The 20,623-nt window shown below is 40.5% G+C and overlaps 1 protein-coding gene across 1 annotated transcript; it reads left to right on the top strand.

The window, feature by feature from the left end:
- Positions 1-4,960: 4,960 nt before the first annotated feature.
- On the top strand, positions 4,961-14,912 carry LOC121706599 (solute carrier family 2, facilitated glucose transporter member 11-like). Its single transcript, XM_042088486.1, has 12 exons — positions 4,961-5,133; positions 6,651-6,749; positions 6,889-7,049; positions 7,253-7,377; positions 7,554-7,683; positions 7,941-8,089; positions 10,974-11,161; positions 11,289-11,399; positions 13,539-13,640; positions 13,727-13,802; positions 14,155-14,282; positions 14,440-14,912. The coding sequence occupies exons 1-12, from the start codon at positions 5,110-5,112 to the stop codon at positions 14,632-14,634; spliced, it is 1,488 nt and encodes a 495-aa protein (XP_041944420.1). The 5' UTR covers positions 4,961-5,109; the 3' UTR covers positions 14,635-14,912.
- Positions 14,913-20,623: the final 5,711 nt, after the last annotated feature.

Here is a 20,623-nt window from a genome sequence, read left to right as displayed (position 1 = left end):
CCTTACTTCAATAATTCCCTATTAAATAATTTAACCATTTAAAGGGGAACATGGCAACTATTTCAACGTAATAAACCCGTTTAGAAATCATTTGGATGGTTAAATGACCTGTTCCGGTGAAAATGGTGACTTTTCCCGCTGCCCTAGCGTCCTCAGGCGGAAAACCAACCTTGCAACATTGAGACTACCGTCCCGGAAAGAGAAGTGTGAAACAAGAAACTCGTTTTAAATCATGTTTCTTACCCTGTAACATCCACATTGTCTGCCGAACTTATGCTAACCGTTTTGCTAGCTTGTAAACAAATCTATGTGCTTTATCGTTACCTTTTTCCAGGTATGCTGTCAACTGTTTCCTCTTTCCACAGCTGTTTCAAAATAAAAGTCATCATTACAATAATTCACTATTAAATAATTTAACTTTTTAAACTATCCAACTATTTAACTGTTCAGCCATTCCAACTGTCAGTTAACATTAACTATGACTCCTGCTGACTTTTTTCTCTATCTGACCTCCATCTTTTTACTTGGATCATATTTTAAACAATAACAATATTTTATTCAGCAGTCGTTTTTGCTTTTCATGCACTCGTAATTCCCTGGAATTGCATTTTCTAGTTATTGTTGTTATTTCTTTTTAGCCTATTCACCTGTAATATATCCCTGCAAAATAGACATATACAGGGTGATAACACACAAAAAGCTACTACCAATGCTATGCTATCACTTATTTTCTAACTCTGGGTGGTACACCTTGCCAAAAAACCCTACAGATGGTACTGACCAACCCCTCTGGCTCAATGACTAATTGTTGCTGTATAAGTTGGTAAAGGGATATGTATGTTACATTTTCATGCAGCCCATCCTTGAATGATACAAATTATATTTGTATATGATATGACTCAATTATATTTATATATGATATAATGCAATTTTATTTATATATGATAAATTATATTTATCATATTTTTATTATATGATATGGTAACATTATATTTCATATCGGAGTAGCGACTGGGCTGAACACTAACACTTGAACTGTGAGTAATGACTTAATGACTGAAACAATATTTTGAGCATATCAATGTGTGGAGGTGGGCTTGATATTAAAAACTGAAATGCAAGCATTTCAATGAATTATCAATTCCCATTACCTATCTCAATCACCATTACCATAGTGATTTTGGTCACTATGGGTCATAGCCTTTATGCCTCTCCAGTTGCAAAAATGTCTGTGAACATAATTTAATTTAATTCATGTTTGGACATTTTTTTTCTTGTTTTATTTTGATTTTGTTGTAAGAATTGTAACTTTAAGTTCAGAATCTTTTAGATTATACAATACAAGTTGTAAAATGGGTACCTGATTGGAGCATTTTGTTAAAAAAATTACAACATGGTATCTCAGAAAAAGCAAATAAACGTGCTATAAGCTATGAAAGTGATATTTATTAAAGGCAGAAAACTGAAATACCTATCAGAATCACTTCATTTGCCAAATGTACAATGTACACAGCAATTTAACATGGTGATACAGCGCAGAGAAATAAGGAAACAAGGCGTATAATAGATGAGCAGGCAAAGATGACATAAAGTGAGAATAGAAAGGGAAACACTTGAATTAAATAGCCGTAAACAAGAAAAACAATACGTACAGTGCCTATAAAAAGTATTCAGCATGGAGGCGTGGAGGTCTCAATTAGGCTTGCGCATCTGGATATTGCAATTAAAAAAAAATCTTTGCAAAACTGCTCAAGCCTTATCTTTTAAACCATTTCCTTTACCTTTACAAGCCTTCCAGGGCCTGCTGTTAAAAAGCATTCCTACAGCATGATGTTACCACAACTATGCTTCAGTTTATAGATGGTGGAGTAGTGATGTTCAGTGTTTGGTGTCTGCCAAACATACAGTAGCATCTAGTCTGATGGCCAAAAAGCTCAATTTTGGTCTCATCAGACCAAAGAACTTGCTTCCATCTGACCTTGGAGTTTCCCACATGTCTTTGGGTGAACTTTGGTCGAGATTTAATAAGAGCTTTGCCACTCACCTATAGACTGGTGAAGAACTTCGGCAATAGTTGTAAATGTAAATCAGGTTTATAGGCCAAGTATACTTGTGTATACAAGGAATTTGGTCTCTGCAATATTCAGTGACTTGTACATTTTTTGTATCCATCCCCTCAATTATTAGTCTGGCTTTTACCAGACCAAGCTCAGTCTTTTAGGATTGAACATTAGTCTGGGGAGTCTGCTATGTATTTTCTACTGCACAAGAGGCGTGATCAACAGGCATAGTTCAAATGACTTTGTATGCAATTGGATAGTCATTCACCAATCTGTTTTGGTGGAATTGTAGCCAGGAATACTGATTACCCAGTGACTTGACTGTCCAGACACAGTTGTCTGTAAACTATACATATCCACTGCACTCAGGCAATCTCCATTTCACTAATTGTGAGACTACTAGCACCAATTGGCTGGACTGCTGTTGATTTAGGTCAGTCACTTTAAGGGGGGTGAATATTTATGCAACCAGTTATTCTACATTATATATTTTAATTAATTAACATTACTTTGTAGAAATCTGCTTTCACTTTTGATACTAAAGAGAGTTTTTTGTAAATTATTGTTTTTAAAGAAAGGCCCAATTAAATTGACCAAGATTCTATTTATAAAATCAAGAAAGAGGCAAATATTCAAGGGGGGGGTGAATACTTCTTATGGGCACTGTATATGTGTGTGGCCGGGGGGTGGAGGGGTTTTGCCATGGGAATTAGGTGGGAACTATTGGTTGTTGATGACAGTAATGGCCATGGGGGATAACTGTTTAGGTGGATCTGGTCTTGATTGAGCAGAACCTGCAGCAGATCCTGGCCTATGAGCCACATGGCTGTTGGCATGATATGTTCTACTCTGTGTTGACTAGAGGACATGTCACATTTTATTGGAGACTTTTGCTAGCTGTCAGCAAGCATACATTTCATTGCTGGGGTTGAGATAATCATATTGTACACAAATGGTGCATGGTGCTGTATGAACTTCCACAAAGGAAATAACACAATCAAGCATTTTTATCTATGTGTTTATATTTATACAAATCTTGTCTCTTGTTATTGTGGCCTTTCATGCTTCAGTTCCTCCTTGCACGTCATCTCATACATCAAGTCTTCCGCCGAATAAATGTGTAAATGTTTTTTCTACGTCAACCTAGGTACTAATTTACTATGTTAATCCAAAAACGTGCCAGAGAAACATGATGCCTTTATTCTCATTACCGGGAGCATGTTACCCACACAAAATGTCAAAGTAACCCACATATCTGTGGTTGAAGTGAGTTCTTGTGGAATGGAAAACCACAAGATATGTCCCTAGCAGTGATCCATTCAACCAGTTAGTAATTAGAGAGATAAGAATGTCACAAAAACTCCTAACCTTCTAATGGCCTAGGCTATGTTTTGTGTCCTTGGTGACTACAAAATGAAGCATATGTAGACATAACTATTTGAAGAAATCTGTATAGAGTGCCCACCTATGACGCGGTCATCAGCCTAATGTTAAATCTATGGGGAAATGTTGAGTAGTTTTTAATAAATAGTAAAAAGTATAAAAGTTACAAAGATGAAAAATACATTGCCCAGATGTCCTAAGCAGTGGCGCAAAAAGTGGGTATGCGCTATATGCGGCGCATAGGGGCGCAGCTCCATGGGGGCGCCAAAGATATGGTAAAAAAAAATAAAATAATATATTTGGTATTTTCTATATGTAGCTACTGCTGTCCGTTTCTAAATCATTTCAACATTTTCTCAATGTTCTATAACATTTTAGAGGACTAACAGGCTAGAGTAGGCGCCCTATCTCATAAGATTCCATCAGAATTTTGACATAGAAGAGGGAGTGGGGGCGCCGTGAGCGCTGGACGAGCAGATAGGCCTACGAGTAGTGAGTTGCCGTCTATGGAAAAAGATGGATACAGCAAAAAAAAGCTGTTGACGACTAAAAATAGAAAAAGAAAGAGAGAAAAGGAGATGGCATGTCAAGGGATGCAACAGCAGTTAAATAAGTGGACGGTGAAAGGCAACAGGTAGGATTTAAAGTGATGACGTCTGTATTTGGAGGCTTGCAAATATGAATGTTAACAGACTAACTAGCGTTTGTTAAGCAAAATGTCGATTGAAACATAGCCTATTCCATTCAGATAGCTAGGTGGCTACCATGCTCATACTGTACTTTTAATGACCAACTGCAAACAGAAATGTCATGCTAGCAGCAACTCATTACATGTTTCCATATCCTAACAATGAAGGCTCCATGTAATAACTTAATATTGTGTTGTCAATGGTGCAAACAAACAAAGCTAGAGTGCCTATCAACCTTATCCATTGCAAGCAATAGCTGGAAAAAAGGACGTTATGAGAACCGTTTAGACTCTCTTAAAGTGGCAATGCACCATTTATCAACACTTATAAAGTATAACATCAAGTTAAACATTAAATTGGCAGCATTTCTTTAAAAACATATTCAATAGACACCAATGCAAAATAATAGTGTAAATTATTGGCCTTTTGTTTTGCTTTAGTTGTTTGTGTTTTGTTTGTTTTTTTTTTTTTTTGGGGGGGGGGCAATATTGTTGTTGCATACCCCTCAAAAATCGGTAGCTGCGCCCCTGGTCCTAAGTAAGACCTACGTAACATAGTTTTAATGAAGGTTCTACGTTAAACGGTTGAAGCTGCATTAATTACATTAGAAGAAGAAGAAGAATAAGAAGAAGCCTTGGAAGAACGTTTTCATGCACTGTAACTACCTAGATGCTGTACAATGTGTAAAGACTAACACATGGTAACTCCAAAGCAACTGAGCATATCCAGCTTCTGCCTAGATCCAGTTCCATCAGGACACAGGAAGGATCTTACATCCGTGACGTACGTCCAGATGTCTTCTCAGTCAATGATCAATGACACACACATGACCAGTTTTTGTACATAACCTGCCAAGATGGGACCAAGGAGAATATATAAGTGCTGCATATGAGAACCTCTCTCATCCCCCTCGCCTCAGCAAAACGCTGGCCTGTGTTCCATCCTTTAACCAGTCATCACCCAGGAAGTCCACAGCCATGAAGACCGCGCTGCAAGAGATGGTAAGGGACCGTTCTGGACCACCGGAGGAAAATAGGGGAGGGTCATGTCTTTTTATTCTTTGTTGAGGGGAGGGTCACCCAACTTTTTTTAGTCTGGGGGGTCACCCAACTGGCTTGGTTTGGTGCATATTTTTCCCCTACACACCACGTTTATCCTTCATTCCCTTCTTTCTTGCAGGGTAGCCTATAAAGGCCTCGCGCTGTGGCTTTCGATCGGAGAGACTGAGGGTCCTCTAGCAAATATTCTATATCTTCTCTTTCGTTCCATAGCTGTCAACATTGAAAATAAGTGAGATTTCCCGTGTTTCTCACCCAAAATACGGGAAAATTTCAACATTCGTCCCCATTAGGGTTGCAGTAGTAGCAACAAAGTAGCCTACTTTATTCAAGCCTATATTCATTTGGTCACCTTATACAGCCCTAAAAAGGCTAAATTTACCCTTGGTAATTTGGTACCACTGTGTGACTTTAAACAGTGTGCATGCTTAACATTAGTAGCATAATTGTGCTTCATTCCACACATTCAGCTCCTAACGTTTTGACAAGCATATCTACCAATTGACCTTGTTCCTGCCCATCTCTCTAGCTTTGCTGTCTCCATCATTTCTGTTTTTGTTGTTTGCAAAAAATATAGTAAATTGGTAACCAGCAACAAATGCAAGTTGTAATCGCTGTCATTCTCTCTCCTGCGCAAACAAAATGTGTTACATTCCAAGTAGCCTAGTGCGTAATTCTGCTTCATAAAGTTGAACAAATAGGCTACATTTGGTTATTTTACAGAAAAATATAAATAACCAGTTTATGGTCTACAGTGCAGACCGGGTTGGTAAGTTATGGTAGGCCAACTTGGAGTGAATATACAAACAGGGGAAATTCTTTCTCTACTCGTAGCTGTGTAGGCTGATGGTAGGTGCGCACGTATACGGCCGTAGTGTACACTATGCAAGCGCCAATGAATCGTGCTCTCAAGACAACCACGCTGTTAACTTAAATAGGTTAACATCACTCTAAGTTCGTGTTCAAGCAAGCAAAACGATGATTTGAAGACATCTGTTTCGCTGGAAGGGAAAGGGGGTAGCAACAGGGCGACACAGAGACAGCCCCGATGGCAGGGCTAATGTTATGAGAGTATTGGGATATTTTTACGGGAAAATGTTAAAACGACAAGACCGAGGGGGGGGGGGGGGGGAGTTGAAATAGGCTACGTGATAAATCTGGAAAAAGTTGGCAGGTATGTTTCGGTCCCGGTGATTATTTGTGAAATTGTGTAAACAGCCTTTTCTCTGTGCCAGAGCAGAGTGATGGGATGGTACAGGTCACATGCACATCACTCGGAGTGAACTCCTCGTTTATTTGTGGACTGTGTAGGTTTAATTGGAAAACTGTTGCTCCTGCTCATATTGTTATTCTGTGATGTGTATAATAATTTGCTTTGAGTTGGCCAACATGCTCTCCTTGTCTAACATGCTCTCCTTTTGTGGGATGGATGTTTGTGAAATCTGCTTCTGCATTCTCAGACTCAGTACTGGAGGCTGTACCTGTTGACACTAGTGCTTGGCGTTGGGGGATCACTCCAGTATGGAGTTCAAGTTTCCATCATGGCCTCGCCTGCTGAGGTTAGTGTATACACACTACACACAGCAAACACTTTTAAGGAGCAAATGTCAAGGACCATGCAAAGATATTATCTCAGCCTGCACTCTTCGAAGTGTGTGGTGATGATACCAAATACAAATAATGTGTTTCTGCCTGCAGCACGTCCAGAGCTTTGTGAACCAGACATGGCTGGGCAGGTATGACATCCCTGTGGGAGAGTCCACCAACACCCTCATATGGTCATTCATCGTGTCCATCTTCAGCCTTGGGGGTTGGGCTGGGGCTGTCCACAGTGGCAGCCTTCCAGTCAAATATGGACGGTGAGATTCAGCACAAGGACACACGCTCACAAGCATGTGTGTCGTCACAATATGCATCACTTTCAGCTCATTGTGTTGTTTGCATTATTGTATACTGTATCATGTAATGTGATCTGTATTGTTGTATCAATACATACTTTACAGCATATCAGCATATTGTCTCAGTGACAACTTTGTTGTCCTGTCACTCATTTGTCTTGCAGGAAGAAGGCCCTCCTCTTTAACAATGTGGTGGCCATCGTTGCAGCTGTGTTTATGATCATGAGCCGGACAGCTAAATCATTTGAGATGATCTTGATTGGTAGATTTTTGTATGGATACAACGTTGGTATGTGTTTCTATTTGCTATCATCTTTACATGCCATAGTCTAATGAATTTCTTGTCTAATCATTCTTGTCTAATGAATCACTTTTTGTCATTCTTTGTCAAATATTCATAAATGCAATACTTCCTTTTTCTTGTTTGTATATCCTGACTTGTATCCATGTAATGGTTTCATCCAGGTCTGGGGCTAAGTGTGCACCTGATGTATGTGGGAGAAAGCTCACCAAAGAAGCTGCGTGGCTTTCTCACCTTGACCTGCTCCATCTTCATCGGTCTCGGTAAACTGTTGGGCCAGGTGGTTGGAATCAAGTGAGTCATTTTAGTGACTTGTTTTAGTGACTCTCACACAAATTACATATATACATATAAATTATATATATACTGTACACATATACTGTGGTCAAATACCACAATACCATGGCTAACAATGACTGAGAAGCAGGAAAACGTGTCATGTCAAAATATGATATCAAAGAGTTGTGTCATGTGCCTCAGTTACATCAGCTGTTTTTTTCTTATCTTTCCCATCATACTAACAAATAGGTTCTCTCTCTCTCTCTCCACAGAGAGCTGATGGGCACAGAGGACATGTGGCCGTATCTGCTGGCCGTGAGCGGCCTGCCTGCCATCCTGCAGTTTGTGTCCTTACTGTTTTTCCCAGAGGCTCCGCGCTACCTCTACATCGACAAGGGAGACGAGGATGGCTGCAAGAAAGGTGAGGCTACACTTCACATGTATGACAAATGGACACTGAATATGAAGAGCTTCAGACATTTCCAGTCATATTTCCTGTATCTCAAGGTGCAAATAAGTCAAAATCAACTTGATAGGTTTATAGTCCCAGTGTGTCTTTGCTAAGAGAGCTCCGTCCTGCTAAGAGAGATATTAAGGGATATTTACGTCTAACATTCTGTTCTTAGATCCCAGTTAATCCTTAAGATAGAGGCGGATAATGGTTTCACCACCATTATGGTTTCCATGCTCTTTTTTGTGACAATTATCATTGTAAAATGCATAAGCTGTGCAGTTAATAGATACTAGTAGTAGTATTGGTAGTAACGTCTTTCATTTCAGCCATTTATTTAAACACAGAGAAAAAAACATTGAGTACACATACATTTGTTTTTGTTGTTTATTTGTTTTGTTTTTTTTTGGGGGGGGGGGGCATTTTTGCCTTTATTGTGATAGGACAGTTAGAGATCGACAGGAAGAGAGTGGGAGAGAGAGATGGGATGGGATCGGGTAATTACCGGACTTAAATCTTGGTTCCCATGGGCACCTGAACCCATATGTGGTATAAAGTAGTGTTGTATAAAGTACTAGAAAGCAATACTTGAGTAAAAGTACAAGTATCGTACTAGAAAAAGACTTTGGTAGAAGTGAAAGTTACCTTTTAGAATATTACTTAAGTAAAAGTCTTAAAGTATCTGATATATACTGTATTTAAGTATCAAAAGTAATTTTCTGATATTTAATGTACTTAAGTATTTGAAGTAAAAGTAAAAAGTAAAAAGCAAGCGGTTTTATTTTGAACTTTTATTGTGAACTTAATTTTAGCTTTCTTATAATAAAGCATAGTCAGGGTTCCCATATCTTCTTAATCTCACTCATCAAATCAAAATCACATTATTTTCTAGGACTTTTAGGCACAATTCTCTTAAGTTCCAAGAACAAACAGTATATTTTTAGAGCTGACATCAAAGAAAAAAACAGAAACAGAAATGTCACTTTTGTATGAACCTCAGGTAAAAATGAAAAATAAATAACTTGACTTGAAAAAAATGACCTGCTTGTACATTGTACACCTGCATGAACATTTTGGTCATGTGGTATGAGCATTCCTAGGGCTTACTCCCCAGGTCACTCTCACACACACACAGGCCACCAATGTATTTTCAGTGGTCGACTGGTTGATCTGTTGCTCAGTCTCTCCTGGCCTCTTTCTACCATCAATCCTTCTTGACGCTTGTGTCTACTGTAGGGCCGGCTCGGCTATGCGTATCTGAGAAAACTTTTTGGAAAAGATGGGCTATATGGACCCAACCAACTCTTTTTGGGAGGGGAGAACTCCCTCACGTAGGCTACAACCCATACAGAGGCATTGCATTGGTGTCATGCACAGAATGCGGAACGTGTCCTACTTTAAGAAAAGATAGAATAACGTAACAAATATTTTTGCAATATGTTTTTCCTCGACCGGCCCAAAAGTGAAGCGGCCCACCGGGAATTCTCCCGATTACCCACCCGAGCCTGAATCAGTCTTACTCTTCTTGGACTGAAGACAAGTCCTGTGATGCTAAATAGCCTTTCACAGGCCGCTGAGGCAGGTAGCGGAGTGTTCAGCTTCACAGAAAGCTGCCAATGTACAGAAACATTTCTTGCAAATACGGCCACGGGTGTATGACGTTATCTTCACCACTACCCTGTTCACCGAGTTCACCACTATCGTCGGGGTGGTCGTCTATGATAACGGGAGGTCCTCCAGTAGGTGCTCGTGCTTCCATGGCGGTTTCAGTTATGTGTCCTCCTCCTTAAAGGAGAATTCCGGTGTGATATTGACCTAAAGTGTATCGAAACATGATACCGAGTGTGAACGTATGTCTCATAGCCCATCTCGGCTTGTCCCCTGCACTCCAAAATCTGGCGCTAGTTAGCCGATGCTACCAACATCTTCTTCAATAGTGGTGCTTCGGCATCGGGCTAGCCATGCAAATAAATCACTGTTTTACACCCATTTACGAGGCTCAATGTATCTCCACACTTCATTGGTAGACTTCCTAGGGCCCTGACATTTAAAACGAGACATTGAGAACTTTGAAAAAGCACTGGTAGTTTACTTACAAGACGATTTATACAGACAGTATCTTCACGAAGTTTAGCGTTTGCAGCCATCTTGAATTTAGTCACAATAAGTCGAGCAACGAGTAAGAATGAACAGCTATGATAAGGGATCAGATTCCAAAAATAATTCAGTGGAAATGCATGGATTCCAGTTGCTGCTACTGGAAGAAACTGGAATCCATGCATTTCCACTGAATTATTAGCAGCAGAGATGGGCTATGAGACATACGTTCACACTCGGTATCATGTTTCAATACACTTTAGGTCAATATCACACCGGAATTCTCCTTTAAGCAACAAACAAGCGCTGAAATAGAGCGCGCAGCGTGCGGAGCAATCTAGGAGCAGTGATTCGCCAAACCTCCCTTATTGCAGTCGCACACATTTCTTCTAATGTCATGTTTAAGTTGCGAGTAACAAAGATGCTTAGTGGAAATATAACGGAGTAAAAGTATACATTTTATCTAGTAAATGTAGTGGAGTAAAAGTGAAAGTTGACATAAATTTAAATAGCGAAGTAAAGTACAGATACGTGAAATTTCTACTTAATTACATTACAATACTGGGTATGGGCCACAGCGCCTCCAAGTTGTTGATTAGCTGGAATAGTGTAGGTAACGCTAGCTATGTCCGAGTCATGTTCTAATTCCTTTTTACAAAAAGTGTGCTTTAATGTGTTTAATCACAGATCGTAACCTGTAAGTGAAAAAGGTTCAAGAAATATAAAGGCACCTCAAACCTTTGTGTGTGTGTTACAGCCCTGCACTGGTTGTGGCAAGAAGATGACCTGAAGCTGGAGCTGGAGGACATGATGAAGGAGAGGGAGAAAGCCCAGGGCGAGAAGGCCAAGACTGTACTGGACGTTCTGAAATCTCGATGCGTGCGCTGGCAGCTGCTGGCACTGGCGATTCCCTGTGCCGGTGTCCAGTTCTGTGGCATCAACGCGGTGAGGGAGGGCAATGGCTTACTTATTGCTTATTTTGTTGAAAGATTATTTTCCATGAAGAAAAAAAGAGATATGTGTAGCATGATTTGCAACTGAAGGATCGTTTTTATTTCCCTTATGTGCACAGCTTTATTTCTATGCTTTTGACATTTTCCGTGAATCTGGAGTTGAAGAGAACAAGATGCACTATCTCTCCCTTGGCATTGGAGCAACAGAACTGATCACTGTAATAATCTGCGTGAGTATCTTAAGACATGTCCTCTATAGGCCTATGCATTTTTTATACAAAAAACTTTTATAATGAACAGTGTGACAAAACTAAATGTAGTACATTTCTAATGTCTATCAATTTAAGTTATATACTTTTGACACATTTTATATAATGTTTACGCTGTATGGTGTCTGTCTCTCACTTCCAAATCTATAAATTTTGAGAACAGTTTGAACTGGAGGGTGCAAATTTAGAGGTGGAGAGTCACCTGACCAAGCCATTGCTCTGCTAAAATCTCATTAGAAGCGACATCTTTTGGCTGCTGACATGTCATTACCATGGCATTTTAGTTTTCTATTCTGTGATACCATGCCAATAGCCTGGAGATTCCAGATCCAAATCTGAAAGATTATGGGTCTGGCCACGAATAATGTAATGGCCCAACTCGAGGGGCGGCACCAAGCATGCATTTGAAAATCTCACTGCACACAATTGGATAACACTATGACTGTCATCTGTTACACAAATATGATTGGTTCCCCGCGATGCAAGGAGCAAAAGTTACGTGCATCATTACTCGTTGCCAGAGTCTCTCGCTGAGCAAATGCTTCTGCGAGAACTCTGGATTCCCAGAGTACCATGCCAATGGATACAATGCTACAATACATTCAAAACTCTGCTGCTAGGATCCTGGTGAGAGTGCAGAAATTTGAACCCCCATTCTCCACTCACTCTACTGGAAGTCTGTGGAGTCTGGGAAGTCTGCTAGAATTGAACCCCCCCCCCCCCCATCCCCCCGCACACACACACACACACACACCTCAAAGAGCTACTCACCCCACTAAACTCGACATGATCCCTTCGTTCCACTCACTCAAACCACCTCCACATCCCCAGGACCAAAATAACAACAATGAGTGATTGGGCCTTTTACTCCCCTCGCCTGTGGAGTGCCCTCCCATACACTCTGAGGGCACCACAGTCTACTGAGTTTTATTTTTAGCAGAGTATTTGATTTTTCATTAATCTGGCTAGCAGCTAATTTAAATCTTGATGGTTGCTTTTTATTGTTTTTTTCTTTTTATGCCATTTTTTTATCCTGTAGTGCTCTCAGATTTCTTGAGATTTTTTTTCAGATTTTGTGTTATCGATTCCGAACGGACACTGAAAGACCGGGCTGCATCAAAAGCTGGTGGGCATGTAGCCCCACAAGGATGACACGGAACCATTGATTTTCGTTTTGATCCATCACCCCCCAACCACCAACCCACCCCCCACCCCCGCCACAACAGACCCCCCCAAATGTGGGTTGGGCGGACAGTTTTCTGTGAATATCTCAAGGACCGTAGAGCCTTTTTTTGTACGCTGGTCTCCAGGGGCCATCTCAACCCATCCTATAACCACTCATTTGCGGTATAGCACTACCTAGTTGAAAATGCAAAAATGAGGTGTTGTGAGGCTGATGTGTTCAGAACTGCACAAAATTTGACGTGTAAGATCACTATGACCTCTGAATGCATGCTGACTTTCGTGGGATTCCGTTCAATGGGGGGCCATACAATAAATTAATTTATGCATACATTTAGTCACTGTACACCAATCGTCCTGTAGATGGTGGAGTTGACATATCCATGCACGCAGACACACACACAGACACACACACACACACACACACACACACACACACACAGAAGCAAACAAGCACACATACACAGGCATGCACACGCACACCAGCACGCACACACATGTGCGCACAGACACACACACACGCACACACACACACACACACACACACACACACACACACACACACACACCATGACCCCCCCTCCCAACACACACAGTCACAAGCGAACACACACACACACACACACACACAAAAGCACACATGTACACAAACACAAACACACAGATGCACACACTCATTTACATGCAAGAGTAGAGGATGGAGTAGGAGTTGGAGACAAATTGATAAGAGTGATTTATTTTTGCGGAGATAATGTGCAGGACTGGGCGGCAGTCATATTTCGTACCGCTCTGCAGTACATCTAGTTATTATTATGTTGTAATTCCTCAAACATGTATACACACATAAATACACATTCATCTCATGCATTTGGAAAGCTATTAATGTGGTTGTGTTTGTGAATGTGTGTCTACATACAGGCATTTGTGATTGACCGAGCTGGCAGAAAGAAGCTCATGGGCTTTGGTTACCTCATGATGGGTGTGATAATGTCCGTGCTGATTGTCATGTTGACAATCAAGGTAACTGCCACTGCCAAAGCCATAACTCATCCAAGTCTCATTAATTTAATTTAGAATCTATGAGTAATGATCTTATCCCACCTTAGGATATGTACACCTGGGTTCCCTATTTCAACATCGCACTGATCTTTTCTGTCATCTGCGTCTATGGCTTGGGACCATGTAAGCATTCTCTTATGGTTATTGTTTTTCACATAGCAAGCATACCAGGAAGTGCAGGGCTTTGTGACACCAACTTTCAGTTACTCAAAACAGGCCTAGTTTTTTTTTTTCAATAATAGAGTAGTATTTTATATGTGAATTTGATGACATAATTTAGATGAAGTCGTATGGATCTGACAGTTTTCAAATCAAGGATGAAAGGGGGGATACAGTACCTAAATGTAGTGATTGATGCCGCAAAGACAGGAACAAACTCACAGATATTTGGCAAAGACATACTCCACTGCCTCCTCTGTCCAGGAGAGGGATTGCCTTGAATACATTTTGATCCAGTATGTTACTGTGTCTGTAGCGGGGGTGTCCATGTGCCTGCCAGCTGACCTCTTCCTGCAGGCTTGGCGTCCATCAGCATATGTGGTTAGCGGCACCATTAACTGGCTCAGCCTGTTTGTCATTGGGATGCTCTTCCCATACATTGTGGTGAGTCCAAGCCTCCTGCGGTTAACAGCCTTGACAGTAAAGGGCAGTTAGAGGCACATTGGAAACTTTGTATCTACCTAGTAACAGTTGGACAAATTGTATGAAGCAGTTTGGAGTGTGTATATCATTGATTTGAATGTATCTTCCTTTTTTGCAGGAGGGATTGGGGCAGTTCTGTTTCCTGATATTCGTTGCATACTGCATCTTTAGCGCAGCATTCATGTTATATTTTATCCCAGAAACAAAAGGAAAAACTATGGTGGAGATCACTGAAGACTTTAACAAATTAAACTTTAAGAACAGGGGCACAGAAATTGAGAAGGGAGACTTTGTACTTGCAACAAAGTTCTAGAAGCCTGTATACACCATATTTATTCTGAATGTGTGTTTGTTCTTGGTATTGTAAATATGCTGTGTGTCCCCTGATAAATTGTAACATTTGAATTTGCATTTCCCCACATGTAAATCCTTTGACTAATTTAAATACATGTTCTAAGACATGTTCTTAAGACAATGGTGCATGTAACATAGCCCGGAATCTGAAAACAAAGATTAAGCCTACATTTTTACCCAAGCGTAGACTTTTTTTTTTACAAAAAATTGTAAACAATACAAAACATATTTCAAGTTTTCTGACTTGTTTTCCCTCCTATTTATAATAAAGTAAGTGTCTCCATTACTATAAGCTTGTGGCTGTTTTGTGCCATCCCAGTACTATTTTAACTTCAACAATCAAAATAGCAGTAATTTTTATATATACACAGGAGAGATGTTAAATTCCTAGTACTATAGATAGGGGATCTCACACATCAACAACCAAGCCTATTTACCGTCAAAATCAAAATCACAAATCACTAACAACAACAGAACAGCCTTCAAGGGCATTTGACCTGGGTTATCAAGCAGGCACCTTCCTTCATAGGTGTTTCATTGAATTAGGTGTTGCTGTGGCCGATTATGATCAAATCAGCAACATGTACAGTCATTCCTCTTCGTTGATGTGGACGTTTATGATCCGATCAGCAACATATTGACATACCAAGCAATATCAAGGGGAAGCCGTGGCCGTTAGCACTTCGGACTTGTAACCGGAGGGTTGCCGGTTCGAACCCCGACCAGTAGGCACGGCTGAAGTGCCCTTGAGCAAGGCACCTAACCCCGAGCGCCGCTGTTGTTGCAGGCAGCTCACTGCGCCGGGATCAGTGTGTGCTTCTCCTCCCTGTGTGTGTGCTGAGTGTGTTTTCACTAATTCACGGATTGGGATAAATGCAGAGACCAAATTTGCCAATGCCAAGTATATACTTATCATAAATACTTATACTTATCATATACACTTATACTTATCATAAATACTTATCATAAATACTTCAGTCATTCCTCTTCGTTGCTGTGGCCGTTTATGATCCGATCAGCAACACTTCAGTCATTCCTCTTCGTTGCTGTGGCCAGTTATGATCCAATCAATAACATGCAATATAATAAGTAAAACAAAAGTATTGGTAAAAGAAAATTAGAAAGTACATATAAACTTGATAAATATGTTTTAAAGACACTCAATCCACCTTAACAACAAACTATGATCCGCTAGGTAAACTGATGTTCTAACTGAAACATACTCAACAACAACTTAATGTCGAGAATGACAACAGTGTTATATCAAATAACGCACATTATATAGTACAGGTTTTCCACATCAATCCAGGGATCAACCAACTTTGAGAAAATAATTGGGCTTGTCATGTTCTTTTTTAATTTGATGCCAGCAACACATCTAGAAATATAGCTGCAAGCAGCAATGAGGGGGCCAAGCAGTCAGTTCAGCAGTCCAAATTTGTCATGTAACTCAATGCGGTTGCATCAGGTATATAGCATTAAGCAGTCACAGCAAGTTCCATGCCAAACAACCCAAGATTGGCTGAGTTACAAGGTAATTTCCTGTTTGCCGGCTTCGCCACCAATTTCGATTGGCTATTATGGCCAAATGGTTTTAGTTCGAAAGACAAAAAGCAATGCATTTGTGAGACATGCTCTGAAGATGATGTGCATCAAGTTTGGAGTCAATCGGACAAAATTTGTGACCTATGAAAACGTTTAAGTGTTTTTGATAAAATTCAATATAGCGGAAAATCCATCATGGCGGAAATTGACATCATAGGGTGCATTGAACTCAGCTTAGTCCAAGGACACCAACAACACCTGGTTTTTGAAAACTCAGAGCGACAGGTCAAAGGTTAGGTGCGTGAACGCACATCCAACTTTGACCTGTTGGTGGTGGTAGAGTGTATGAGGTGCCGACTTAAAACTTGATGAAATTTATCACAGGACTGTCTCTAATCAGTGTGCCAAACTTCACAACTTTTTACCAGACGGTTCTATGGGCTGCCATAGACTTCCATGGCAGAATAATACACTTCAGCAGCTACGGGCAAAAAAGGTTTTGCTAATTACAGCGCCCCCTAGCGGTCAAAGGTTACCAGATTGGTTGTGTGTTCTCCCAATTAGGTCAGGAGTCAATGTACTTAGTTTGCTCACCAATTGGTTTTGATAGATGCTACGGATGCTGAGATATGAGCTCACTTCCTGTTTGCCGGCTTCGCCACCAATTTCGATTGGCTGCTACGGGCAAACGCTTCCGTCAATTGTTATGGAAATCAAAGCACTGATAAGGCATGGTCTGAAGATGGTCTGTGCCAATTTGTTGTTGTTGGTGAGGATCCGATGAAATTTGTGACCTAGGGAAATTTGATAGTGGTTTTGATTAAATCCAATATGGCGGCCAAATCAATTATGTTGATGTCATGAATTGCCATCTGTCGACATAAGGATCCTCCACAGTATTACCAGACACCACTAGTACATTGTAATTCTAGGCACAACAGCAGCTACAGTCCAAAAGGCATGTTACTGATTTACAGCGCCCCCTAGAGGTCGAAGGTCACCAAATTTCTAGAGCGTCCTCCTGATGGGGTCATGAGTCCATATACCAAGTTTGGATTTGATGACTGCAAGGGTTGCTGAGATATGAGCTCACTTCCTGTTTGGCGGCTTCGCCGCAAATTTTGATTGGCTGTTACGTGCGAACGGTAATACTTCCGAAGACGAAAAGTGATAACTTTTGTGAGGCTTGGTCTGAAGATGATCTGTGTAAAATGTGGTGGGAATCAGAGAAAGTATGTGACCCCTGATACATTTTAAGTGTTTTTGATGAAATCCAAAATGGCGGAAAATCCATCATGGCGGAAAATGACGTGTTGAACTCGGCTTGGTCCAAGGATTCCAACGATACCTGACTTTTGAAAATCGGACCTACGGGTCAAAAGTTACGTGAGTGAACACACTTCCAACTTTGGCCTGTTGGTGGCGCTAGAGGGTTCGAGTTGCCGACATGAAACTTGGTGACATGAATCATGGGACCGTCCCCAATTAGTGTGCCAAATTTCCCAACTTTTTACCAGACGGTTCTATGGGCTGCCATTGACTTCCATTGCATATAATAATAACTAGATGTACCGCATAGCGGTACAAAATATGACCGCCGCTCAGTCCTGTACATCCGTTCCGCGAAAATAAATCACACTTCAATTTGTCTCCATATTTTACTCCATCCCCCACTCTTGAAACTTTTGTGTATGCTTGTTTGGCATGCCTGAGTGTGTGTGTGCGGCTGCACAGAAAGTAGCCTACTGGTGCTGAAAAGGTGAATAGATTGTAGAATAGCCAAAGAAGATGTAGCATTGTTATAAAACCTTTAAAATCTCTAAACAATCACAAGTAGGGCAGTTCATCACAGTTCATCCATTGCAACTGGATTGATGAAAGGTCACTTACACCTGTAGGCTACATTGTATTTGGGAAAAGCAAAAGGTATCAGCATAATGTTATTTATTTATTTATTTATTTATTTTTTATGTATTTTTAAACAAAAACATCTCTGTCAGTTCCATGCCGTTTTCAACAGCTATCAAAAACAAAATGCGTCGCTAGACTGTTCATACACATTTTAACGGGCCAAAGTTGAAGAGCTTTTGTCCGTTATTGTTAGTGCAAATATAGGCTGATTCATGTTCCCTTGCATTGTTTAACTGAGGTCCATGGCTAGTCTGGCTTTCATCAGACCAAGCTCAATCTTTTAAGAAATCAACAAATAAATAGCGGGCAGATCAGGCCATCCTTAAAAATATTTTTGTTTGCAGTAACAGCCAAAAAAAAATAAAAATGGGTCGGTAGGTAGGTCAATATTTTTTTTTTCAAGATTCAAAGTAAAAAAAAAAAAAGTACAATTTTGGTCATGGTGATTACGTAGGAATGAATTTACACAAATGTGCATATCGTGACGTAACTGACTGGGTCTTCAACCCGTGCCTTCAGGCGCACCATTGCAAACCTCATTCTGATGCAGGTTATATAGACCAGCCTTTCTCAAACTTCTTTGACCTGAGGCCCGGTCATGGCAGACTTTTGGGTCATAGGGCTCATCTACATGTACCCAGAAAGAAGGCTACAATAGCTCTTAGCCACGTTATATTGAAATTTGACTATACAATACTCAATGCTATACAGTGTATTATACAGTCTCTGCTCTGTTTCTAAGGAAGTTCCAAAAAACAACGTCGTTCTATTAAGTTTCGTTAAATAAATAAATAGCCTTCCAACAGGTTGAAGCGGAGCTTTGATACCAACGTTATCGATTAGTTTCAGTTTCTCTCGCGCAGACGCGCACTGAATGAATGCTCATACCACCACTTAATTGTAGGGCTCCATGTTTAATGACATCGATAGCAGAAACGTTTGTTTTCTTTTTTCGTCGATCCGCGGTTTCTTGATCAACTGCGCAGCAAATTATCAGATGAAGCACCGGGCCTAATTTCACTCCACGACTCCGCGGACCAGCAGTCTCCATGTTGCGGACCCATATTTTGAGAAATGCTGAATAGACCACAACCAATTTCAATACTCCGACACGGTCACCGTTAGACTAGGGGGAGGAGGGATGAGAAAAGATCTGGCCACAGTTCTTCCAGAACTTCGTGCCAAGTAAAAGCGTTATCAGTTTGTGTGAATGAAACGAAGCGTAGGCCATAGTGTGACATGTGTAAAACCAATGGTGTAGAGATGACGCCACACGTGAGCCACGTTTGCATGTAGGCAATTTATATTCACAATACTTGGGCCTACTAAAAGAAATATTATTTTATTGCATTTGTATTGGTTGTTTAGAGTAAAAAAACAACAATCGGTCGGTATTAACGCAAGTTTACAACCGGCAAGTCGGTCGGACTAAAAGGGGAAAAAAATAAATATTTGGGTCGGTTCTAAATTGACAGGGTCGGTCGGGTTACGGCAAACGAAAATATTTTTAAGGATGGCCTCAGGCTGGGTTCACCCAGCCTAGTCCATAGGCACCCGATATTGTTTAATTTTCCGATTGAGATATACACGCTCTGGCTATTCTAAATACAAAAATGCATCAGGGAGTTATGACAAAACGGTAACTAACAAACTAGATCCTAATAGAAAGCTGTTAGCTTCCCTACAGGTAGGATTATAAGGTAGGCCTATTTACAACATAAATTGTCAATAGGCTATGCTGGCGACACAAATAAAATCTCCTTTGGAAACCAATGGCTTACGCCTTACAGTATCAAGCGGACTTAAACTGTCATATCGTGGCGAAAAGTTGTAATAACATTCACGCAGCTCCATGAGTCTAGGAAAGCGCGAATGAAGTAGCCACTTCTAAATGGGACCCACTACACAGTAGCTTAAGGTGTTTTGCTAAAGCAGCCATAATGAAATGAAGGTGTCATTGTTTGGATACTTCACACACACGTGCTTTTTAATTTCACAGACTACAACTACCAAGCTGTAATCAAAGCACATCGATTCCCCTCTCACACCCTGCACGCACTTAAAACAAAATAAACAGGCGTCTCAGTCTCACGCATGTATAGGCAAAACTGTATCAGACCGGTGTAACGTTGGTAAATCTTCCATTGCACAGAATGATTTTGTAGCACGTGCAATAAATGACAGTCGAAAGATACAAACAGTGCTGCTATACATTTGCTTGGTATAACCGCATTTATAGTTTTCTACAAATGCAATAAATCAAATGCCTCCATCACTCAACCAACGCTAACGGTAACATTACCTAGGTCTTATTGATATTACAAGATTAACGTACCTGCAGTAAAAACCAAGCATGTCCGATAAACATCCTCAGATTTATTTCGGCTTCAAGAAGAAATGGGAATTACACTTCATGTGAACATCGTCCTATCCTTATTAGATGTTCGCTGCGGTAAATTACAGTCCTTGTATGAAGCGTCCATTGTTTTTTC

This window comes from Alosa sapidissima, chromosome 4 (genome assembly GCF_018492685.1).
Source record: "Alosa sapidissima isolate fAloSap1 chromosome 4, fAloSap1.pri, whole genome shotgun sequence".
NCBI classification, from domain to species: Eukaryota; Metazoa; Chordata; class Actinopteri; order Clupeiformes; family Clupeidae; genus Alosa; species Alosa sapidissima.
Note: the sequence above shows the minus strand (reverse complement) of the source record. Positions and strands in the feature narration are given on the sequence as shown.

What these genes read in the sequence shown, in the direction of transcription:
- LOC121706599 (XM_042088486.1), top strand. Translation starts at nt 5,110, where the DNA reads ATGAAGACCGCGCTGCAAGAGATG. An exon ending in TCATGGCCTCGCCTGCTGAG is followed by an intron (nt 6,750 to 6,888) that starts GTTAGTGTATAC and finishes TTCTGCCTGCAG; the next exon opens with CACGTCCAGAGCTTTGTGAA. An exon ending in CTTCCAGTCAAATATGGACG is followed by an intron (nt 7,050 to 7,252) that starts GTGAGATTCAGC and finishes TTTGTCTTGCAG; the next exon opens with GAAGAAGGCCCTCCTCTTTA.